General features: G+C 41.2%; 1 protein-coding gene across 2 annotated transcripts in view; it reads left to right on the plus strand.

Annotated features, from left to right (window-relative positions):
* The first annotated feature begins 379 nt into the window (after window positions 1-379).
* The window catches only part of wnt10a (wingless-type MMTV integration site family, member 10a), a 30,875-nt gene continuing 10,081 nt past the window's right edge, over window positions 380-21,173 (plus strand). Inside the window, exons 1-4 of one of the 2 annotated variants that reach the window (XM_050048994.1) lie at window positions 380-572; window positions 826-894; window positions 2,687-2,952; window positions 9,256-9,629. In XM_050048994.1, coding sequence (XP_049904951.1) covers window positions 833-894; window positions 2,687-2,952; window positions 9,256-9,629 — 702 coding nt within the window. In that variant the 5' untranslated portion in view covers window positions 380-572; window positions 826-832. Of the gene's footprint in view, window positions 895-2,686; window positions 2,953-9,255; window positions 9,630-21,173 lie in introns of both variants that reach the window. The other variant, XM_050048993.1, reaches the window with a different exon arrangement.

Genomic DNA, 21,173 nt, shown 5'->3' on the forward strand with positions numbered 1-21,173 from the left:
TTTTTTTGTAAATAAGAAAAGTCAGTCTTCCTTGTGTGGGCTTCCTCTTGCAACTAATAATCATCTTCATCATTCTAACCTCATGCTTTCTTCTCCCTCCTCATAATCATCTACATCTTTTTGACCAAATAGTCAAAAGTATTCTTCACTTTTGCAATAGTCCACTCTCTGTAGTCCACCTCCTCATCCTTAGTATCGCTCCTCCAGTGAATATAAATGTTCTCCTCCTCTCAGAGGGCGCAGGCTAAGTGTTTCTGGTTTCCTTATCTAAAAGGATCTCTATCCTGCTCTAACGAGGCACTTGACCTCCCTCGGCGCTCCTCTTCTCCCTGGGTGACGCAAAAAAGTGGGCTGGCGAAGCGCTAAGAGCAGGAGTTTAGAAGACTATCGGAGCGCACCGAAACATCACTAGTCAAGCAGACTTCATTTAGAGCGCCTATCTGGGTCCAGCGGTCTCTCTCGGATGTTATACCCATGCAGATACCTCGGCGGAGATACCGGGATGTGTACGGATGTGTATGAGCAAGACAACACTGACTTTTCCTCAAACTTGTAGCAGCCTCCTTCATTCAGTAAGTTTAGAGGTGGATGAAACTTTTTTTTTTTTTTTTTTTTTTTTTGTGAATGAGTATCCCGCCGCTGGCTGGCACATCTGGACGTCGTCGGAGCTGTCAAGTCCAGCGCCAGCGTTTAGCCGGACCTGACCTGACCCCCCCTCCTCCTCTGTTTGGTCCTCTCTAAACTTCAAGGCGGAATACTGGACTTTAAACTCTTATATCTTTATTTTTAAAACTTTTCTCTCTCTTTTTTTGTCATAATTACAAGGCACAAAATGGAACACTCAGTCCTCAGAATAACATGCGTCTTGGTGGTTATCTGTCTCTTGGATAAAAGGTGAGTTGAGATTAATAAGGAATGAATTCAAACTAAAAAAAAGTTCGCCTCTGTGCTGGTTTAACACACTGAAATTGCATGTCTGTTTTTAATTTTATTCTATGAAACTGTGCTCCTCAGCTATGCATATTTAAACATTTTCATCAAAACCTGAATTATTAGTTTCTGTAATTAGATAATTATCTGCTTAACAACATAAAAGTCAGTTTTCATTCATGCAAGCAAAAGTTAAATGACTCACAGATTTGGCTGACATGATTGAAGCTAACAAAAGCACAGAATAAAGAAAATAAAGTTTTTAAACATTAGTCTTTTTACAAGTTTATGGTCTGCTGCCAACTGCCTGCTTCCCATGCACTCCTCATTCCCAAACAATGTTGCCAATCAATAAAAAGTTGGCCTTTGGAAATATAGTTGTTGAAACAGGTCTACCCTCAAAGCAGGAAACACAACAGGTAGCAACACAAAACTGGAATTACAGGGGCACACAGTTTAACATGCAATGCCACCTAGAAAGTAGGGCACCAATATGCAAAGCCACAACATTTGATGTCAGGACAAGTTGCATTTTTAGACTGTAACAATCCAAAGCTTGTGGTTGCTTTTTCAGTCAGACGGAGTGAACTTCTTAGCCTGAGAGGCTCACAGGAGAGAAACTTGCAGAAGAGGTTGCATGTGTTGATGAAACCATGGAAAGAAATAGCATGCAAAGTTTCTGCAGCTGTGCAAGTGTCTCTCTGTATGTTACTACACACTCCTCCCTACACCTGGGTATTTGTGTGTGCACGTCGGGGTGTGCTTGAGCATGTGTGCATACAGATGTGTTTGTGTGCCCACAGCAATGCATGCTACCGTCTTGTGTGTCTCAGTCACACAAACGCTGCTGCGACACACAACCGGTGTTTTGCTTGTAATGATAATGAAAAAGAAAAAGCTCAGCTCTCAAGCCTTCATCAGCGCAGCCTGTGTTTTCCTTGTTATTGCTGTTACAGTTTCTCTGTGAAGTGAGCTTTGACCGCTGTCGGCTGAATTACTGTTGTTCACATGATTGATCTGCAACAGAAGCAGCAGACAGTTGAGTACAGAGACACACCTTGCAGCTAAAAAGTCACTGGATTTACATGCTAACTGATTTCCTGAGGATATTTTACAGCATGAGGTGGGAGAGTTGCTTTTTTCCCCCTGCCGTGTATCTGAAACTGTTACTAGAACTATTGGATTCATGCCAACTAGGTGGATGCTGTTCCTTCATCCCCCACCTCTACTCACCTGATTTACTGCATAACTCTTACCTTGCAGTGTCAAGTCAACACCTAGGAGAAGATAAGGTGACAAAACCTGAATTAAGCATAAATTAACACTAAATGACATGTTGCAGGTTTTGACACATGCATTTAGATCAGTATGTACCCACTATCACAGTCAACAGTTTCTTTTTATATTAGTGACAACTCTGCATGATCGCAAAGCAAATCAATCTAAAAAAGGACAAAAAAAAAAATAAAAAAATAGATGGGAGAGTGCATTTCGCCTTCAAACCGCCAACATGTGGAGATGGTTTTACAACCATTGACCCACAGTATGTGTATAACTGAGGTTGTACAGGCATCAGCTTCACTGGGGACCATCGAGTCAGGGCGTCTGTTTGGCAATGTAGGAACTGAGCATTGTTGTGAAACCCAAAGAACATTAACAGAAACCTCCAAAGTCCTCAGCAGGCTTTTGTGAGCATAAAAGATGTATGAGTTGGACATGTGTCTTGTCAATAACCTGACCTTTGTGCTCCATGCAGGGTAGACTCCAATGAAATCTTGGGCCTGAAGCTCCCCAACATCGACCCGATCCTGAACGCCAACACGGTGTGTCTCACGCTGCCGGGTTTGACTCGGCGCCAGCTAGAGGTGTGCATGCGCAACCCAGATGTGACGGCTTCAGCAATACAGGGAATCCAGATTGCCATCCACGAGTGCCAGCACCAGTTCAGAGGTCACCGCTGGAACTGCTCCAGCCTGGAGACTAGGAACAAAATACCCTACGACAGCATAGTCTTTAAAAGAGGTCAGTTTTATGGTCACAGCACTGTACTACAGAAATATGTCCTCCCTGTATGATTTCATTTGAATGCACATCTGCTTTTCTTGTAACCATTTTGCATCTCTTCCATTAAGAATTTGAGTTGCAAGTGAGGGAAAGAAAATTTTGTACATTTCAAATGTTACAAAATGCAAAAATCCCATTAGAGAAAAGATACAAGACACTTTTAGGGCAACAATGTGTAGCCTGCAGAGGCAAGATGTCACCACAGGGTACCTGTTGAGGAGGAAAAACAATGAAGTACAGGCATGCAGTTCAAAAGTTTGGTCTTCAAACAGGCTGTGGTTTCATCCTCAAACACACTTTGATAGAATACCTTAAAAGGATCGGCTTAGAAAGATTAGCCGCCACAAAGATACACGTCCTAAACAAGCACTGGTGTAATGTTATTCTCTAAACACAGTCAAAAGATTAGGGGTAATTTTCCTTCATAGATACAGTCCTTGAATGTTATCTCACAGGTATGAAGTCCTCCAAGTGGTTAGGTTATCTCTAGTAACTAGCAGACCGGTATCTGCTTACGAACCCTTTCTGTATCTCCTCAATAGCCCGTACAAAAGAGCACGTAACTTCAAAAGCAGTTAGTCACCTCAAGACTACCAAACCTCATGCAGATCAATTTTCTCTGACGGTTAGTAGAGCTTGGAGCTTTGCAAGTTTGCCACAAAGGATGAAAGAGGATCTTTAGAGTTGGGAAGCCTCGTGATGGACTCATCCCAGGTTATTGACTGGAAAAGGCATCAATTTCCTAATAGCCAGAGCACCTGGATGGATGAACAGCGTGCAATGTGGTCGGCAGTTTGGGGCTTGGGTTGAGTTGGCTTTCAATTTCACCAAATGAGAAAGAAGATAGTGTTCAAAACTAAATTATTAATAGATTTCTGTGTAAATGTTGCATTGGAAATGTGGTGAGCAAATTAATTTCTGCTGAGAGGACTGTGGCATGTTAGGATGAAGTGCATCATCAGCTCTAATGACGCTTCTTGCATTTCATATAACATATTGCATTTTAGAGCATTGGCTTCGGTATGACATTACCCATCTGTTAATTTAAGTTTTGAACTGTAAGTGTAAAATAAAGTCTAAAAAACAGTCTTTTTTAAAGTATCATTTTCCCCGTTGTCACTTGATTGTTGATGGAATTCCCCATCATAAAAAAAACTTATTAAATGCGTCAGATCTTCCCGGAGGGGTGCTGCTATAATTTATGTTCTCCACAGTCCTGAAACTTTTGGTAACCCTCACTGAGGACTTCATACCCTGTCACCTCTGTGGATGATAGAAAAAAAAAAAGAAAACCTATTAACTCCAGTATATGCTTACACACCTCTGGTCTTAACTTTCACTCCTCACTGACTCATTGAAAGGCTGTTTGTCATTATTAGTAGAGGCAGTTGCTGGTTGTCTGGCATCCCTGGTTTGCCTCGGGTGCAGAAACTCCAAACCACTGACATAAACAAGCTCTTTAAATCGGGTGATTCATCTGTTACATGTTGATACGTTCACAGAAGCTCCACAGAAGCTAAAAAAAATGACACAAGTTAACCCCTCTGCAGCCATTGTTGCGTGCAGCTACCGTGAAAAGGGCAGTGCTTCCTCTGAGACAGATTTTCAGACATGGATTAGATGGAATTGTGGAGATTAACACACGTTTTCAATGTAACTGCCCATAGAAAAATAAATGAATGTCTCACACAAAGCTTATGTACACCAATTGGTATTTTTTGCTTTATAATTATATATTATATGCTATAATAACAAGGTTATCTATGAAGCAATTTTTACATATGACATGAAACCATTACAACAAGACACAAATGAAATACTTTTTCGGAATTGGAATCTCACTTGTTCAAATATTCTTGCAGAGCTTTCCCAAATTTTCTGATGTTCTACAAAGTTTTGGAGTTACGTATCAGGGGCTCTGCACGTCAGTGTTTGTTTTGGTGTCTAATTTTACTACATCTGATGCTGCTGGGATCCTCTCTGGCTCTGCCACGTATCTCTCTGCTGATGGATTCTGATAACTTTTATGGGCCCATGTTCACTCCCGTTTAACTTGCATCAAAAAACTAGGCTAAAGAGGACGTCAGGCAAGACATGGATAGACAGAATTAGGAGAATCTCCTTCTCTCTTTCTGTCTTTCTCCCTCCCTCTCTCTCTCTCTGTCACTGTGTCTGTGTCCTTCCTCGCTGGGCTGCTCCTAATGCTTTTACTTCCCTTGCCAGTGCAAGTGCTTGTGAATTTGCTCTCAGCACTTTCCCAACTCTCGGCGGCAAAAGCATAAACCTGTTTAGTCGGTTTCTGTAACACAAAGTGACAGTTTCCTTTGAATCTTTAATTCATTTTGTCACTTCCTCTGCCATCAGTTCAGCCGGGCGTGTCGCAGCCGGTAAATTATTTCTTAGATTGATTTGTTCCCAGTCTTCCGGGGGCCTGCGTTGCAGAGCCCGGCTCAGAGCAGAGCAAGAGCTAAAACAGGCTTTCTATGTATAAGGATGTGCTTAAGTGCCATCCCTCTCACTTCCCCCACCTTGTGTGAGTCCAGGTGTGAGGGTGGAGGGGGTGCAGATTGTGCGTTAGTGAGTCAAATTATATATATAGTCAGAACAATTTCAGAGTTTGTGTTTTTGCTGGTACAAAACTAATTTCGCAGTTACCCTCAAAAAGATGTTGCACATTAGAGCTGCTATAATAGAAATATTTTTTCTAATAACAAGAGATGACATGAATACTTGTATGTTGCTATGTTATAAAGTGAAACAAATGAAAGTGAAACAAAGTGCCTTAAACCTGCATTCTTGCTAAGGGTCAGCAGGGGGCGACTCCACTAGCTGCAAGAATTGTATAGAACTCTATGACAAATGACCCTACTTCTCACTTGATTTATTACCTCAGTAAAGATTTTCCAATTGAGTTGATGGTCTCAATTGCTAGTTTCAAGTCATTGTCAATACAGCATGGTGTCCTTGTGGAGTAAAATAGATGATAAAGCAGGGTATGCTTTAGGGTGTGGCTACCTTGTGATCGACAAGTCGCTACCACTGCAGCGTTGACAGTTCTCAGTCAGATCCACCCCTCACTCCCCCACAAATCCTCCCTCTTGTCCAAATACGGTCACTTCTGGCTAAAAAAAACAAAACAAGATGGCGACGACCAAAATGCCAAACTCCAGGCTTCAAAATGTGAGTCCACAAACCAATGGATGACATCATGTTAGCTACGCCTACTTACTTCTTTTATACAGGCTATGATAATCACGCAACTCTGCAGTTCCCCTCGGCTCTCTGGTTTAAATAGCGTCACTGTTTTGGTTCAGTCTCACTGCTCCCATGTTTCCAGAAGCTAAAACAAAGCTCTGTTAGCGGAGCATTTAGCTGCTAAAGAGACAGATATATCTCTCTGGAATTGGTGGAGACCAAAGTAAGAGCCAAAAGTAGAGTGTATATTGTGGTGGGCAGAGAGGCGACTCCATGTAAATGCTTCTTAACAACTGGATGTGTTACTAACCAACATTTTGCTAACAAGGTCATCAGATCAACCTAAAAAGTGACGCTATGCCTATGTTGTGTGTACAGCTATTTTCCAATTGTGGCCAAATTAAGTACTGCACTTTTAAGAGCAGGTTGTGTGCAGCTAGAGACACTGTGGGTAATGCTGCCAGCTTGTTGTAATGAAAACTATCAGCCTCCTTGTTAACTGAAAATAAACCTGCATCTGGTCTGCATACTGCTTTTTTTAACAGTCAGACTAAAAACAGCCCCTGTGTAAAGCAGTGCAGGGGTCTGCTTTGGTGGGGTCTTGTTATAGGCCTGTTTAAGGTTAATGTGGTGCCTGTGTTTTTTTGACAGACGACCCTGCACTGTTCTGCCAGAGCCCCCTGTGTTGGCACCCTCTCTGTGCCGACATTGCTCACTTTTTTCACAAAGTGACAGTAGTGTTGCTATTACTTGTAAATGTGCGGTACAGTTGCATGAGAGAACTACAGGCTGTCATTTGCTTTATGGATGAACTTCACCTTCACTCCTAAATGTGCTGCCTCCCACTTTTTATATGTCACGTGTCAAATATACAAATAAGTCCAGCATAACAGCAAATATTTCAACCTTTACATCATACCTCACAAAAATAAAATAATATTAAGTTTGCTTAAATATAAAAATAAGGAAGTAACATCAAACAGTGCTCAAAGGGGCAGTTCCAGTTAATAGCCTTTTATTTGACTCCTACAAGAAGCCTGAATAATTTCCCCTTCAAGCAGTGTGCTATAAACTCCTAAGTGGTTTCTTTTCATGTTTTCTTTACAAGTTTCCATTATAATCTTCACTGTTTTCTACACCAGTAAGTGACTGCCAGTGGGGCTGCTTTTATAGAACCTGAGGGCACCATGCTCACAGGCAGTAAGCTGAGATCTAACAACAAACACTATAGAGGGTACGAGATCAAGCGCTGCTGTCGCAATTCATCCTTCAATATTCACGGATTCCTCGATTGGACGTGGATTTTCTTTTTTTCTTTATTTGTCACAGAAGTACATCAACACGGTCAGGGTGAATGTGTGTTTATATTGCCAGTGCGTGTGTGTAAGAGAAGAGCGCTGTAACATTAGTCTGCTGAATTACAGATCAGTTGTGGTGGAGTCATTACATGTGCCGCATGCAACTTAGACTTGCTGTCGAGGAGAAAGGGATGTGTTTAGCTGTAAAGGCAAAAGCAGTCACACGTCGTATGGAGAGATTACATGCACACAGTCATTTAACCACCTCCTCTACACGCAGTAGTCCGTCAGAGCCAGTTGAAGGTGATTACAAGGCAAAAGCTGTGGTGTGGCATAGCCAGCCTCTCTAACCTAAACTCAAGCACGTACAGTAACACATAGTTTTGGTCCTCATTCTTCATAGCTTGATATGAAATGACAAAAACAGACAAAAGGATCAGCTGTCAAATGTCCCTCAGGCCATCAGAGAAGTAAGTCAGTGAGCAAGTGCCAGTCACTCCAGAGTAGCAAAGGTAATGGTTACAGGCTGGATGAAAGATCTCTTGAAAGATATTGGAAACACTTGTAGAGGAAAGCATGGGGAAGATTGATCGAGGCAGGCATACAGAGCCAGAAATGCATCCAACAGTACAAATTCAGGGCCTTGCACCATTCTACTCACGTACATAGACATTACATGTAAGCAGACAGGAGTGAGTTGCACAACCACATATCTTGTATTAAGCAGTAGGACAGACAGAAGGAGACACAGCCCTGTTTAGTGTGCGAGTCCTCTGTGGGTCCACTGATGGGAGTGGCGGGGGTCTGTTCATGTTCAGCTGGCCTGCAGAGACCAAGTACGCAAGTGTTTGGAACACTTAATTGGTATTGTCCCAGATGTTTCCCCAGGCTTTATGAGTTTTGCCATGTGTGTATATACAGCATAATCGGTGAATAAGCTCTTTTGTGTATATTTATCAAAATAAAGGAAGCGTGTATGCTGCAGCGTTACTGACTGTGTGAAACAAAGCGTGCAAAGTCAAATTTGACACGTTGCTGACAGAGAAGTTAAAAGATTTCTTTGCTCATCTAGCTGTTGTTAAATTAAATTTCAGGGCTTGGAAAATCACTTGACAACTTGAAGTTGTATCCAGCAGTTTTACAACGGGACTTTAATGAGGCGAATGAAATAGTTGGAGTTTTATTTCTGATGCTGTTGCAGTTAAAAATAGAAAATGTAACACGACTCAAAAAACAACAACAACAAAAAAACACTTGTAAACAGCAGCTTAGTCATAGTGATCTGAATTGGATTGTTATCAAATGTCATTCTCCATCGACCTGTTAATCCTCTCATTCCACCTGACAGCTTCATGACACATAGTCACTGGTATGTTCAGCCTGCAGGTTATTGAAAATTTGTTGATGTTTTACATAAACTCCATGTTCTAAAACTTGTCAATATGTCTCCAGCGGCATTTTAAAAGAAACATGTCACACCGCTCACTATTGACACAGTCCGCATGTCAGCTTTTTGTGCAATACTTACGTCAATTTGGACATCGCAGTGACGCACAGTGTCAGTTAAGAGAGTCTAAATTCCATCTTCCTGTTGATGACTGCAATTTTAACTGAAAACATGTTTGGTTAAGCTCTGAAACTATGTGTTATGACACGTTTTTTGGACAAAATATCTCTTTCCTTTCCCCAACACAGTGTCCTGATTGCAACACTTCTTATAAACTTCAACTTCCACACTAGGCCACTATACTGTTGTTTCACCCCACAGGTTTCAGGGAGAGTGCCTTTGCGTATGCCATCGCAGCAGCAGGCGTGGTGCACGCAGTGGCAAACGCCTGCTCCATGGGCAAACTGAAGGCGTGCAGCTGTGACGAGAAGCGGCGTGGGGACGAGGAGGCCTTCCGCATCAAACTGCACCGTTTGCAACTAGAGGCCATCCACCGGGGGAAGGGTATGGTACATGGTGTCATGGAGCACTTCCCCGCTGACCTGCCGGGCCCCCAGGACTCCTGGGAGTGGGGTGGCTGCAGCCCCGACGTGGAATTCGGCGAGAAGTTCTCAAGGGACTTCTTGGATGCCCGTGAAACCTACAAGGACATCCATGCCCGTATGAGGCTGCATAATAACAGAGTTGGGAGACAGGTGAGTGGGGATGGGATGAGAAATGAGAGTGTGGATGTCTGCATGCATGTGTTTTAGTTTCTTTATGTTTGTGTCATGGTTTATATTTCTAACATCTTCCATTTGCAACGTTGCCCTGTAGCATTTTCTCTGAGAGCAAGATTTTTATTCAGTTTACCCACTCATATTTTCACATTTTTCTGCGGAGAGCCTGCGTTACAAACCATAGACATGGAGTTTAAAAACATGTGCATGTAGGCAGGGAGGATCCAACAAAAGTATGTAAGGTCTTCTAGACTAAAGGTCAGGTCTTTGCTGCTTCTTTTGCTGAAGCAAAGAAATCTTTCATAACTTTATGAAACTAAATAAGTGAAGTAGTTCGGTTGAGTAGGTAGTTTGTGCAAAAATAACATGTTATAATTACCATTACATTACCACATATCAAGGCTAGGTGCTTACATCTAAAGTTAAGTTAAGTTGTATCTAACTCTGCTGTTCTATATGTATCTACAAATCTGTGAAGGAAACAAGTTAGAGACATCATTTCCCTCTGCTATCAGTGTAAATATTACAATGTCTTTAATTTAATTTACACAAGAAAACACATTACACAATAAATCAGGTGGAGAATGGGTGGGTCAGGTGCTACCGGGCCAATGATAACGACAACCTGATTTTGTTGGCTAGGTCCACATTAGCCTGTCATTATTACATCACTGTTTATTTCTGCTGGCAGAGACTGTGTGTGCGTGTGTGCATGTGTGTGTCTGTGTCTATAATGGTTTTGCCTGAGCTGCATCGGCAATAATGGTTACTCTGCAGTTCAAGTCTTGCAAAAATAATAACACTCAGTCTGTTCTTTGAACGTAGCTTGATCAAAATCGGACGTTTCCTGCGACGCTGTATATTTATTGCAACAATTCTGATAAAATGTGTTTCAAATAGGAAATAGATCTAATCACAGTTGTGGTTGTGGTCTGCCCAAACACACAATTACTACTGTGAGAAGGTCCATTTCAAACAATATTTTGTTACACCACAGGGCAGCAGATTTTTTTTATTCCCAAAAGAATTATTCGAACAATCTTATTAATGGAGTACAGACAGGGTGTGAGGCTGCTACACTGGTCGCTATTGTTACTGTATTTTCTTTTAGTTTTCATACACTAAAGAAGAAGGCTGATATTGGTGAGGGTTACACAGGGTGGAAAAGTGTCAAAACATTGTTTCATATCAGGGCCTCATTAACAAACAAGCTGTGCTTAAACTCTGCGTACAGATGTTTTACGAACAAATCCGGGATTCATCACTAATTTCGTAAATAAATTTGTTTGTACTTTTAACACATATTTACACTAGAAATTAGTGGCGTCTTCAGTGATCTTGCCAGCAAACTTTTCATCCTCCACAGTCGACTTCATGTTGAAAGCGTACGACTCCAGGCCGTCAAGCAGACACCTTGTCACGCTGGACATAGTCTTCAGCCTTGTACTTCTCAGCTTCCTGGACCATGCGTTCAATGTCCTCCTTGCTGAGACGACCCTTGTCATTGGTGATGGTGATCTTGTTCTCCTTGCCAGTGCTCTTGTCTACAGCAGAGACAACAGCACTGAAAATGTTATTCACACCTTTTAACTAAATACACAGCATATTAAAACCACATCCATTACAAAGGCTTCAATAGCCAATTTTTTAAAAGTTACAAATGTATGCACTCATCAATTATTGCCATAATTAAAATATTTACCTGTAAAAACTGAGTGTCCCAGTCCTAGCTTACAATGGAGTATATGAGAATATCCATATTGAAATAAAACAGTTTTGGTTTTTATTGTTTGTATTGACAATTTCACCACTTTCTCCATGATACACCTCTTAGCAAATGTATGTCTTTATATAGAGAAAAGGGGGTGTGGCAGTATACTGATTGCAGGTAGTGGACATGTGCCTGTCTGATTCACTTACATAGACTACAAGGTGGTAGAAACAAAACCGGCTGGTTCGTACTTGTAATGAGTCTAACAGTAAAATTGCATGCACATATATTCTGTGCTCTTGGTGTCCAATTAGCCATCTTGTATGCTGGACTCCATCTCCTGTAGTTACAGTTCAAAGGGAGCCTTTGCCCTTTTACCCTCTCTCAGTGCAAACCAAAGAGAGGAATGTGTATTTGTTAAGGTGGTCACAGTGGGAATTCCCAATATGACGCTACGTTTATGTATTAGGGTTGCTTTAATATCAGCCCTGGGGATTACACTTACACATACAGATGTCTGGGGTAACTTTCCACTTTATTCAAACTCTGAATTACAGCACAGTATATTAATGATCATAATGATGGTGTAATATTTTGGAAATATTAATCTGAACACTTATTGATGAAGATGTAAAAGTTGAAAGTAGCATTTTGGTGGCGTTACCTTGTTATGGCATGTTTACACTTTGTGTCAGCCTGTTGCTTGAGTCACCACTTCTTTATTTAGCTGTATCGTGCCCCTATTTTATTGTTTCTTCAAGGAATCTCCGGCAATTTCTCCAACTCTCAGGACTGAAAACATTCACAGATCAGTCAGTCCCTGTTTGACAGATCGGGGGAGGTTGCCAATTTGGGCTAACTTTGTTTTGTTATCATGTTGGCCTCGTACTCACTGTGCTCTACCAGTTACTGTAGTGTCCGATCTGTCAGGAAGCTTCATCTTTATTTTAAAGTATTTTTCCGGCTGAGAAGTGGACAGTTCCTTTTTTTTAAATGTAGGTACCCTGACATTTACACTATTTTTCTCTTGTAGTAATCACTATGTTGTACTCAAGACACCCTATGACATAATCAATAATCATCACCATCATTCTTGTTATAGTTATATATTGTAAGCTAAAGGGCCAAATTAAGTATTTCAGAGTCAACTATCGATTAAAATTTTAATTGTATGTTACTGTAGTAATTAACCATTTAAACACTTATAATAATAATGATATAATAACATGTTCCTGCAGAGGCTTCTGCCTGGGGCTGTGGGAGAGAAGAGATGTAAATGACAGTGATAAGCCTTGATGATATGCAGCAGCACTGTGGTGGAACAGAGACGAGAAGCGGCCGTAAATTGCTCATTGTTCCCTATTTCCTCCTGTGTAATTTGGGCCTGTATCTTTCCATCAGTTTACTTCTGGTTTCCTTGATTATGCAGACAAAACACAAATGTGGAGCGCGTCAGCCGAACTCAACAACAGCCACCCTGCACTAGCCGTCATGTGAGACAGAGACATAGATGTAGAACTGGTGAACTGGTGGTGGTTATTGAGTGGACATAGTACGGTTGGCCTCATGTATGTTGTCTTTACTCTGTCCACTCTACCTCTACCGAGGCCACATGCTGCCTAATAATTGAAGCCTTGGAGGATGGCAGACTTATACACTGTCCCACATCCCAAACAGGTTTGATCCTGCTTTGTCTTTCTGTGTTAGTCAGTGGTAGCATAGTATCTTGTCCTTGAGCAAGAAGCTGAAACCTCGCTTCTTGGGAATAGGTGTGGAACTGAGTCTCTAACGTACAAATGCAAAATGATGGGTTGTAAAAAGTAGTGATAGGAAGAGAAAAGTGTAAGCATGAGCTTTAGTGAGTAGATTTGGAACATCTTTTACTTTGCCTCAAAACATGCAGCCTTTATTTTTCAACAGCATGTGGAGATGGTCATATATCATTGACACTGATTGCTGACTTTACATAATACCCTTTATCTGAGGTGTGAAGACAGAGACACAGATTATTTTAAGGCTGCTTTTATTGTACGATAGGCACAACCTTAACAACATGTGATGCATGACTATTATAGAGATCTGTTAACACTGGCTAAGAAAAACATCACAGATGAAATTGACAGTCTCATCATAAAGTTGCAGGTAAAAGAGAATCAAACGGATGTTTTTCTTTTGTTTCGGCTCAGACTGTCTGGCATTATAATGGCTTTATGTGTGATATAAAATGTCATAGCCAGTGGGATGTTTTGTGAATTTAATGAGCTAGACATGCCAACTTTACCTGTAGATGTGAAGTCAATTAAAGGTTATTTTACAATAGCAAATTATTCACATAAAATGATGACCTCTTATAGATCATATGAATTGCAAACAAGCTTATCAAAGCAAACCAGTTCCACCATTTGACAGGTGAGGTGCCCTGAGGAAAAATCTTTTAGAATCCGAATGCGTAATCACACCCTGTAAACTTCCAAAAGAGCAACAGTAGCGCAAAGAAAACAAACTAAAACTGGCACGAGTTTGTCTTGTTTTAATTCAAAGTTTGATCTTTCCAGAAGGTTATTTAGAAAGGCTAAATATTGGCTCACAGACTCCTCACAATAAATTTAGTTTCCTCTGTGCCAGGCTGCAAATTTCCAGCCAAGCGAGCCAAAGCATCAATCAAACAAGAGAAACTTCAACTCAAAGTCATCGACATCAAAGAGGTTGTACCTCCTTTTTCTTTTTGAGATTCCAGTTACGACCAGTGAGGACTAACACCCACTGCTCCTGACCTTAACCTCTTGTAGTTTGACACGAGCTTGACGACCCCTGATGACCTTAGTAGAGTTCAAAGCTGAAGTCTTTTGCCACTCACTTCTCTGATAGAGCCGGTTATACGTCACTGATGCACAGAAAAAAAAAAAATGCAGTTAAAAAAGGAGATGAGATAGAGGAGAATCTGTGTTCTGCTGCTATGCTGTTGAAATTACAAAATGAGCTTAATAGATGTCTTTCATTATAAATTAAGACCTAAAATTAGGGGACAATGTGAGCTTTCAGTACAATATGAAATCAGTGTTTACATGGAGATGCTCAGAGGGGTCTGGCTCACCACAGGCTGGAGATAAGTGTTTGAATGAGTGTAACGCACAGAGGAAATACCTGGTCAGAGAAAAGAAAGGAGAGACAGAGAACAAGTGTGAGTCATTGCTGAGTTGTTAAACTGTAATATACCGTGCACCTTGATGACTTCAAATGGTGTAAAAAGCCGCAACAAACCCCCTTTAAGTCTTGGAAACACTCACACCTACACACACACACACACACACACACACACTCACGGCCCCTAGAATCAAACAGAAAACACTGACAGGTGGGGCCTCAAAATAATGCCTGCCCTTCCCGTATCTCTTTCCTCCCACCGACCTGCCACTACCACCACCTAGCCTCCCTCCACCCCGCTCCTCCCCTCCCCTCCACCCCCTGCCCCGACCCCCTCCCTCCTTTAGAGAGGTAGTCTTTAGGCAGAGGAATGCGGTGGTTTTTTAGCGGGGTGTGCATGTCGCCTCATGCCCACCCCAGGGTTCTCACGACGTTCCGTCTTGTTTTTAGCCCTAATTAGTGGCTGCTGGCAGTTTGGAAACAGATGTTTAAAACCCTGCAAAAGATTTTAGACTTCAAACACCGGGGCGGAAAGTAGAAAGAGATTCGCCCTTCCTTCCCTCCCCTCTTCCCCCTCTCCTGCTCTGCCTCCTCCAACTTCTCTCCAGCAGGGCTGATTACAGAAATAATACTGTACTCTGAGAGGGCACAAGAGATTAATGAGGAGGGGAGGTTTATTTACATGTGATGTCAGCATAATGTCATACAAGCTGCTTGCTCACATTTGAAACAAACAAAAAATTAATTAGAGTAATTAGGAAAAATAAACATATTTAAAGCATTTGAATTGTTAGATAAAATCCCTGCAACTAAATTAAAAATGTGTAAATGAAAGTTTTTTTCTTACCAAATATCCATTCAAGTCTTTTTATTCAAGTGATAAATAATTCTTACATTTTTCTTCAGATTAATGTGAATTGATATCTTTCAAGTACCCAGTGTTTTTGCCCACCATGCTGTTGTTGCATTGAACCAAAACACACTACTGTTCAGTAGTTAATAAGAGCGGCTTAAAGAGCCTGACTGCATGCTTAAAGTGGCTGCTCGTGACATGGAAACACTTCACCGGGGCAGTAAATTTCTTGGCCAAGTCTGAGCGTTCTTCTCAATCGTTTAGAGAGCACACCTCAAAACAAATGCTTGGCACGCTCTCCTGTGTTCATGTTGCACAGCTTAGAGCCATGCAGAGGTTCTGTTGAGTCCTGTCTGTTCATTAGGCAGGTGGTGACAGTGCTGGCTATACAACAGTCTGCTGTGTTACTGGCAAACGTCGTCTGGTAATTACAATTTACCATCAGGGCTTGACTTCAGGGGAGTAAGGAGAGATGCTATCCCCACTTTTCAGGAAGGAACTATACATTTCAACTTCGTTTGACACCCCTTTCGAAATTTGTAATGCAGCCAATCTGCTGTTAAATACTTGGAACTGATTTTGAACATTTGAGCTATTTGCCCCAACTCTCTTCAAATTATTTTCAAGGGTTATGTTCATGATAGCACTTGTGTGTTTGGTATTTTATTGACTCTTGGTGATCTTCACAGTACCAGTAAGTGGGAGTGGAGGTACACTCACAAAAGGGATTTGAATCAAATCCTTCAGATCTGATTGGATCACAGATTACATCAATACATTACACAACAACCATGCTCTTTGGGAAATGTAAACAAAGTTTTCGGTGCCTGACATCCAAACACACGCCTCTAGTATGATGTTGCCATGCTAGCTACTACAAGCCACAAGCTAACGGTTAAGTGCAGTTCTATATGATGGGTGGGGTTAGCAAGCCGCAAATTGCATTTGATTGGATTAAGATGAGTCATGAAAATATTACGGGAAGAGAAAAGAAAGGGATTTTGATATTATTGGTTCATTTGGCATACACCAGTTAACACAGGGACACAGATGTAGGATTTGGAAAATGTATTTTTTATTCCATTCTGTCTTTAAAATGAATTTGCTCTGTACGTCTGCTCAGGCCATGTCGAAAGCATTCACCACAGTTTTGTACTATTTTTGCAGCTTCAGCAATTGATTCAAAGGCTCATTTATATGAGCAGCAATAGAAATGTGAGTATATACTGTGACACAAATCCAAACTGGGGATTTGGCAGAACCCTCTATAGCCAGTCCCTATATCATATGATTACAGTATAAATGCCCACTTGCCAAAGTCAAAACCCAGGGCAAAGTGAGGGCTTTGTGTTGCAATGGTTACCTTAGAACCAAGGACACACAGCAACTGATTATGCTGACCCATCTGAGGCTAATTTAATTTATATTTTATTTATACCGGTATTTACATTCTTTCATTGTACCCATTGTACAGGAACATCAATGTCTCTTAGCACCAGCTGCACCAGCTGATAATGTATCACAATGTACTGTATGTACTGCTCAGTGGCGAAGGAAAATACATGTGGCTGGATTGATTCAAAAATAAAACAACATCAGCGACCCGCCACTCACATCTGAGATAAATGTGGTGAGAACTGAGAAGCCACCAACTGTAAATGTTTGAAAAAACTATATTTTCAGGCATTTGGAAACTTAGGTTGACTCAAGGGGCGGACTGATGACAAAAAGCAGCCCACAAGTTTGCTGTCAAGCTGCCCCAGTTTGATACACTAAATTCGAACTGACACAACATGTTTGTCAATCAAGGAATCATAATTTCATAAATAATTTCTATCGTTTTTGTCAGGCTAATATGTAAAATAATGAAACAGTGTTTTCCTCCTCATGCTTGTTTATATGAAATTTAAAAAATCAAAGTTGTATCAATGTAATGATCATCAGAAACCTAATTTGACTTAATAGCCTGCTTTTCAGAATTATTTAAAATACTGCCAAACAATCAACAGTGTTAAAACATAGAAAATAAATCAGAACCAGCAGACTCTACTAGCTACCTGCTAGTACGTATTGCACCAATCAACAATATTTTCACTCCTGTATGATGACCTATCGATATCTATATAATGCCAGGATTGGGAAAAAAAAGACTGGCCGTCACATCAGCTGCCCACTTGAAAAATTCCCAAACTTCTTGACGCCCAGTCCCTGCCTGGTGAAGACACAAGAATGCTTTGTATTGCATTATATATATGTTCTACTGCAAAAGTGATTTAAACCATAATTGAATCGAGAGAAGCACCCCCTCCAGCTTGATCCAAACCAGCAACAGCGGGACTCCTACGATCCTTTAATGCCGAATTTAACCCCGCGATGATAAACTGCTCTGGGGAGCCCATTCACGTTAATTCATTGACTCAGAACCCACACGAAAAGCAAAGTGTGTTTGATCAGAAATAGCAACATTAGTGCGGGGTTAGTCCTATGCTCCTCAGGGGCCATTTCATATCATCAGTGGTGTGCAGGGCATTCCAGAGTCCTGACAGTACAGCGGCTGGGCATTTGATCTGGCCCACCACATACTGTACACACAGCAACCCGTGCACACACATACACACGTGCATATGTACACACCTCTCCTTAACTCACACACAAACGCAAATATACACAGAGGCAAATGTTTCATAGTAAAAGCTCAGCAGGTGGAAGTGCTTATGCTGGTAATAACATTTTATTAGAGTCTCTAAATAAGAGCTGTGGACATTGTGTGCAATTAACAGTGAGTAAATACTACACACACACACACACACACACACACACACAAACAGACTGCTTCTAATGTAATTCTCACAGTGTACTGTAGAAGTGCTTTTGCTCGGTAATTGCATGTCATTGTGTTTGCATATGTGTGTGTGCATTTGTCTGCGTTCGCTTAACTGTTCTTTTGAAGCAAGGCGTTTGATTTGTTTAAAGTGATGTCTGGGCTTAATGTGCTGCTGTGGGATTTGTTTGTGTGCTTTGATATCGCCTTGGCTTTCTGCTTGGCTTTAAAGATCCTTTAGTAGATTGTCTTTGAACTGACAAACACAAGGCAGCATGCAGACCTAGCCTGCTGTTTATCAGCAAGAAGGGTCGATCGTGGGACACACAGACATTAGATTAGGATTTTCCCAAAAGCGGTTAGTGGTGATGACACAGGGATTGGCCAGTGATTAAATCCAATGCGCCTAACAAAACAGGAGTAAGGCAGAAATTATATGTACCGTACTGGTACGGTGAGGCGGGTTATGACTGGCAATGAAGTTGCTCACCGACTTTGCCACCACATGGTGAACATTTACTCTATATAGAGATCATGAAGGGATGGTATCTCATATTTGACAACAAGGAATATTTCTGGTGTTGGATTCCTCATTAATGTTGTCACAAGACAGACAGCATATTGCCCAATTCCTCATTGGCTTTTGCCTCCCTCCATCAGAGATTGGTGGTGTTATATTTATCATGCCACAGGACTTTCCAACTACTAAAAAAAAAGCTGTGCTGTACTGCAAGTCATCACCAACTCCTTCATTACCATTGAGTCAGTACTGACTCAACCATATCTTGATATGCAGTCAGAATGACAAAATCAGGTGTTACATCAGGCTAAAAGGAGTGTGGGAACACTTCACCTGTGGCATACCCTAGTCGTGGATCACAGTTTTTAGTATGACAGGACTGCAACAGGTACTTACACGCTTTGACTGAAGAACTGCCTCATTAAGTTTGTATATTCTAGAAAATGATGGCTATAATAATTGATAACTGCTCGATTGAATGGGTGCTATTGGTGGTTATCAGCCTCATGGATATGGGTTAGAAGGGGGTCTGTTACACCTAATAGTAGGTTCAAAAAGCTGTTACCAGACCATTAAATGGCCATGTTTACTGCTAGGTGGTGACCTGCGGTGATATACTGATTATGACTAGAGCAAAGGAGGGAGTTAGGTGATGTAATGTTGATATAAAGATCAAGAAACAAACAAATAGGACTTTTACCCCTGGGAAAGTGTTTGTGCCCCATTTGAAATCGAAAGTCAACTGTGACTTATTTTAATTGACGTACGGAAGTCTGTCACATAACATTATGCTACAGTACAGTACCCAACAAACGTACTCATGTTAACCCAAACTATGTTCTTTTTTGTAAACCTAATCATGTAGCATTGGCAAACAAAACTGAAAGTGAAACCTAACACTCCTGTAACTGAAAGGTGATAATGGCCACTTAATGGGTTGATAACAGCCTTCTGAACCTATTAGGTGTAGCAGGGGCCCTTCTAACCCATATCTATAAGGCTAATAATCATTGATGATATCCATTCAGTTTAGTGATAACATTTAGAATGGGTGGTTATACATGTGCACAAACATTGATTGAAGCATATTGTACTTTTTAAAATTAATTTGAACACAAATCAAAAAAATGACTAAAATAGCAACTTGCTGACCAACTTCAGGCCATGTGGCAAAAAATAAATAAATAAAAGTACAGTTGTCCTGGTTGTCAAATACTCCACCTAACTGAAATATTTGTTGTTTAATTCTTGCATGTGTCACATGTCATCACCCTTTTACTAGCCACCACAACGCCGTGGCAGCTGGTATTGTTTTCACCTCTTGAGTGTGTGTGTGTGTGTGTGTGTCATCACGCTAAAATGTGGTCCTGGTAACACCAGTTGTAGCGGGATCTACCACAGAAGCTGTTTTGAGTATTTTGTCAAGTGTTAATATGTCTGTCTGTCTGTCTGTCTGTCTGTCTGTCTGAAGACAGATTTTGCCAGTGTGGTAATGTCGCAACCATGCAAGATGAAGTCATGACACTTTACAGGAGTGTAGTTGAGATCAAAATGAAGACCAAGTTTTAAAAAAATGCAGTGGTCTGAGCAAGGGTGCCTGTAGGGAAGGAGTCAGAGGTCCCCCCACTTTACGTCCCTGGCAGTCATTCACTTTAAATTACAGATGGCTGTATCGCAGCTTGAGTGATCCCATCTCAAGCTTCTCTGCTCTTGTTTTCTGGACTTTTTTTCTGCCTGCAGTTTGTTCTCCAGTAAAACCAGAGTATCAGATTGTGGTAGAGAAGCCAGACACCAGCTCTGATCTTTAGTTTACTTCATCCACTCCTCCTCATTGCATGGTAGTCTGCTGTGCTCCACTCCAGCATGCTGCACTTTTCCCCGGTCTACTGTATTATGTAGCCTGCAGTCCTAATCTGCCACCAACATGTTGTATTTGATCTCTGTCTGGGGTTGTTTTATAGACGCCTCTGTCTTACTCTCCAAGCCAATTAAAACTTGCCAGATGTTTGTTTCTAACTGTGGTCCGCCATTGACTTTGAAGCAATTACATCAGTGTATGCGCAATGTAAGCCAACATGTAAGCAATGGAATAGCGTTAGCAGGTTTCCGTTTTTTTATCTGGGAACAAGTATTTTCAAGAGTTTTTTAACTGTTCAGACAATTACTCTGCCTAACTTACATTGAAAGGCTCGTAATGGGACATGGACTGTATCATTGTCACTTGTTTCATCCATAAAACATCAGCTCTTTTCCTCGTTTAACATTTTATTCTTCACAAAGCCAGACTTCAGGCCACCACTGAGTCTCTGGTCACATTAACATGCACCACCGTAGATGACAGTAAGTGTGTTATGCAAAGTGTTCTTTTCAAGCAAGCTTTTTATAGCTTGTATAAAGTGACTCAAGCTGTGTGAGGTGTACAATATTTGTATATTCCCCAGCTCACACTGCCAAGACAATCACATCTGATG

Source organism: Epinephelus moara, chromosome 7, assembly GCF_006386435.1.
Source record: "Epinephelus moara isolate mb chromosome 7, YSFRI_EMoa_1.0, whole genome shotgun sequence".
Lineage (NCBI taxonomy): Eukaryota > Metazoa > Chordata > Actinopteri > Perciformes > Serranidae > Epinephelus > Epinephelus moara.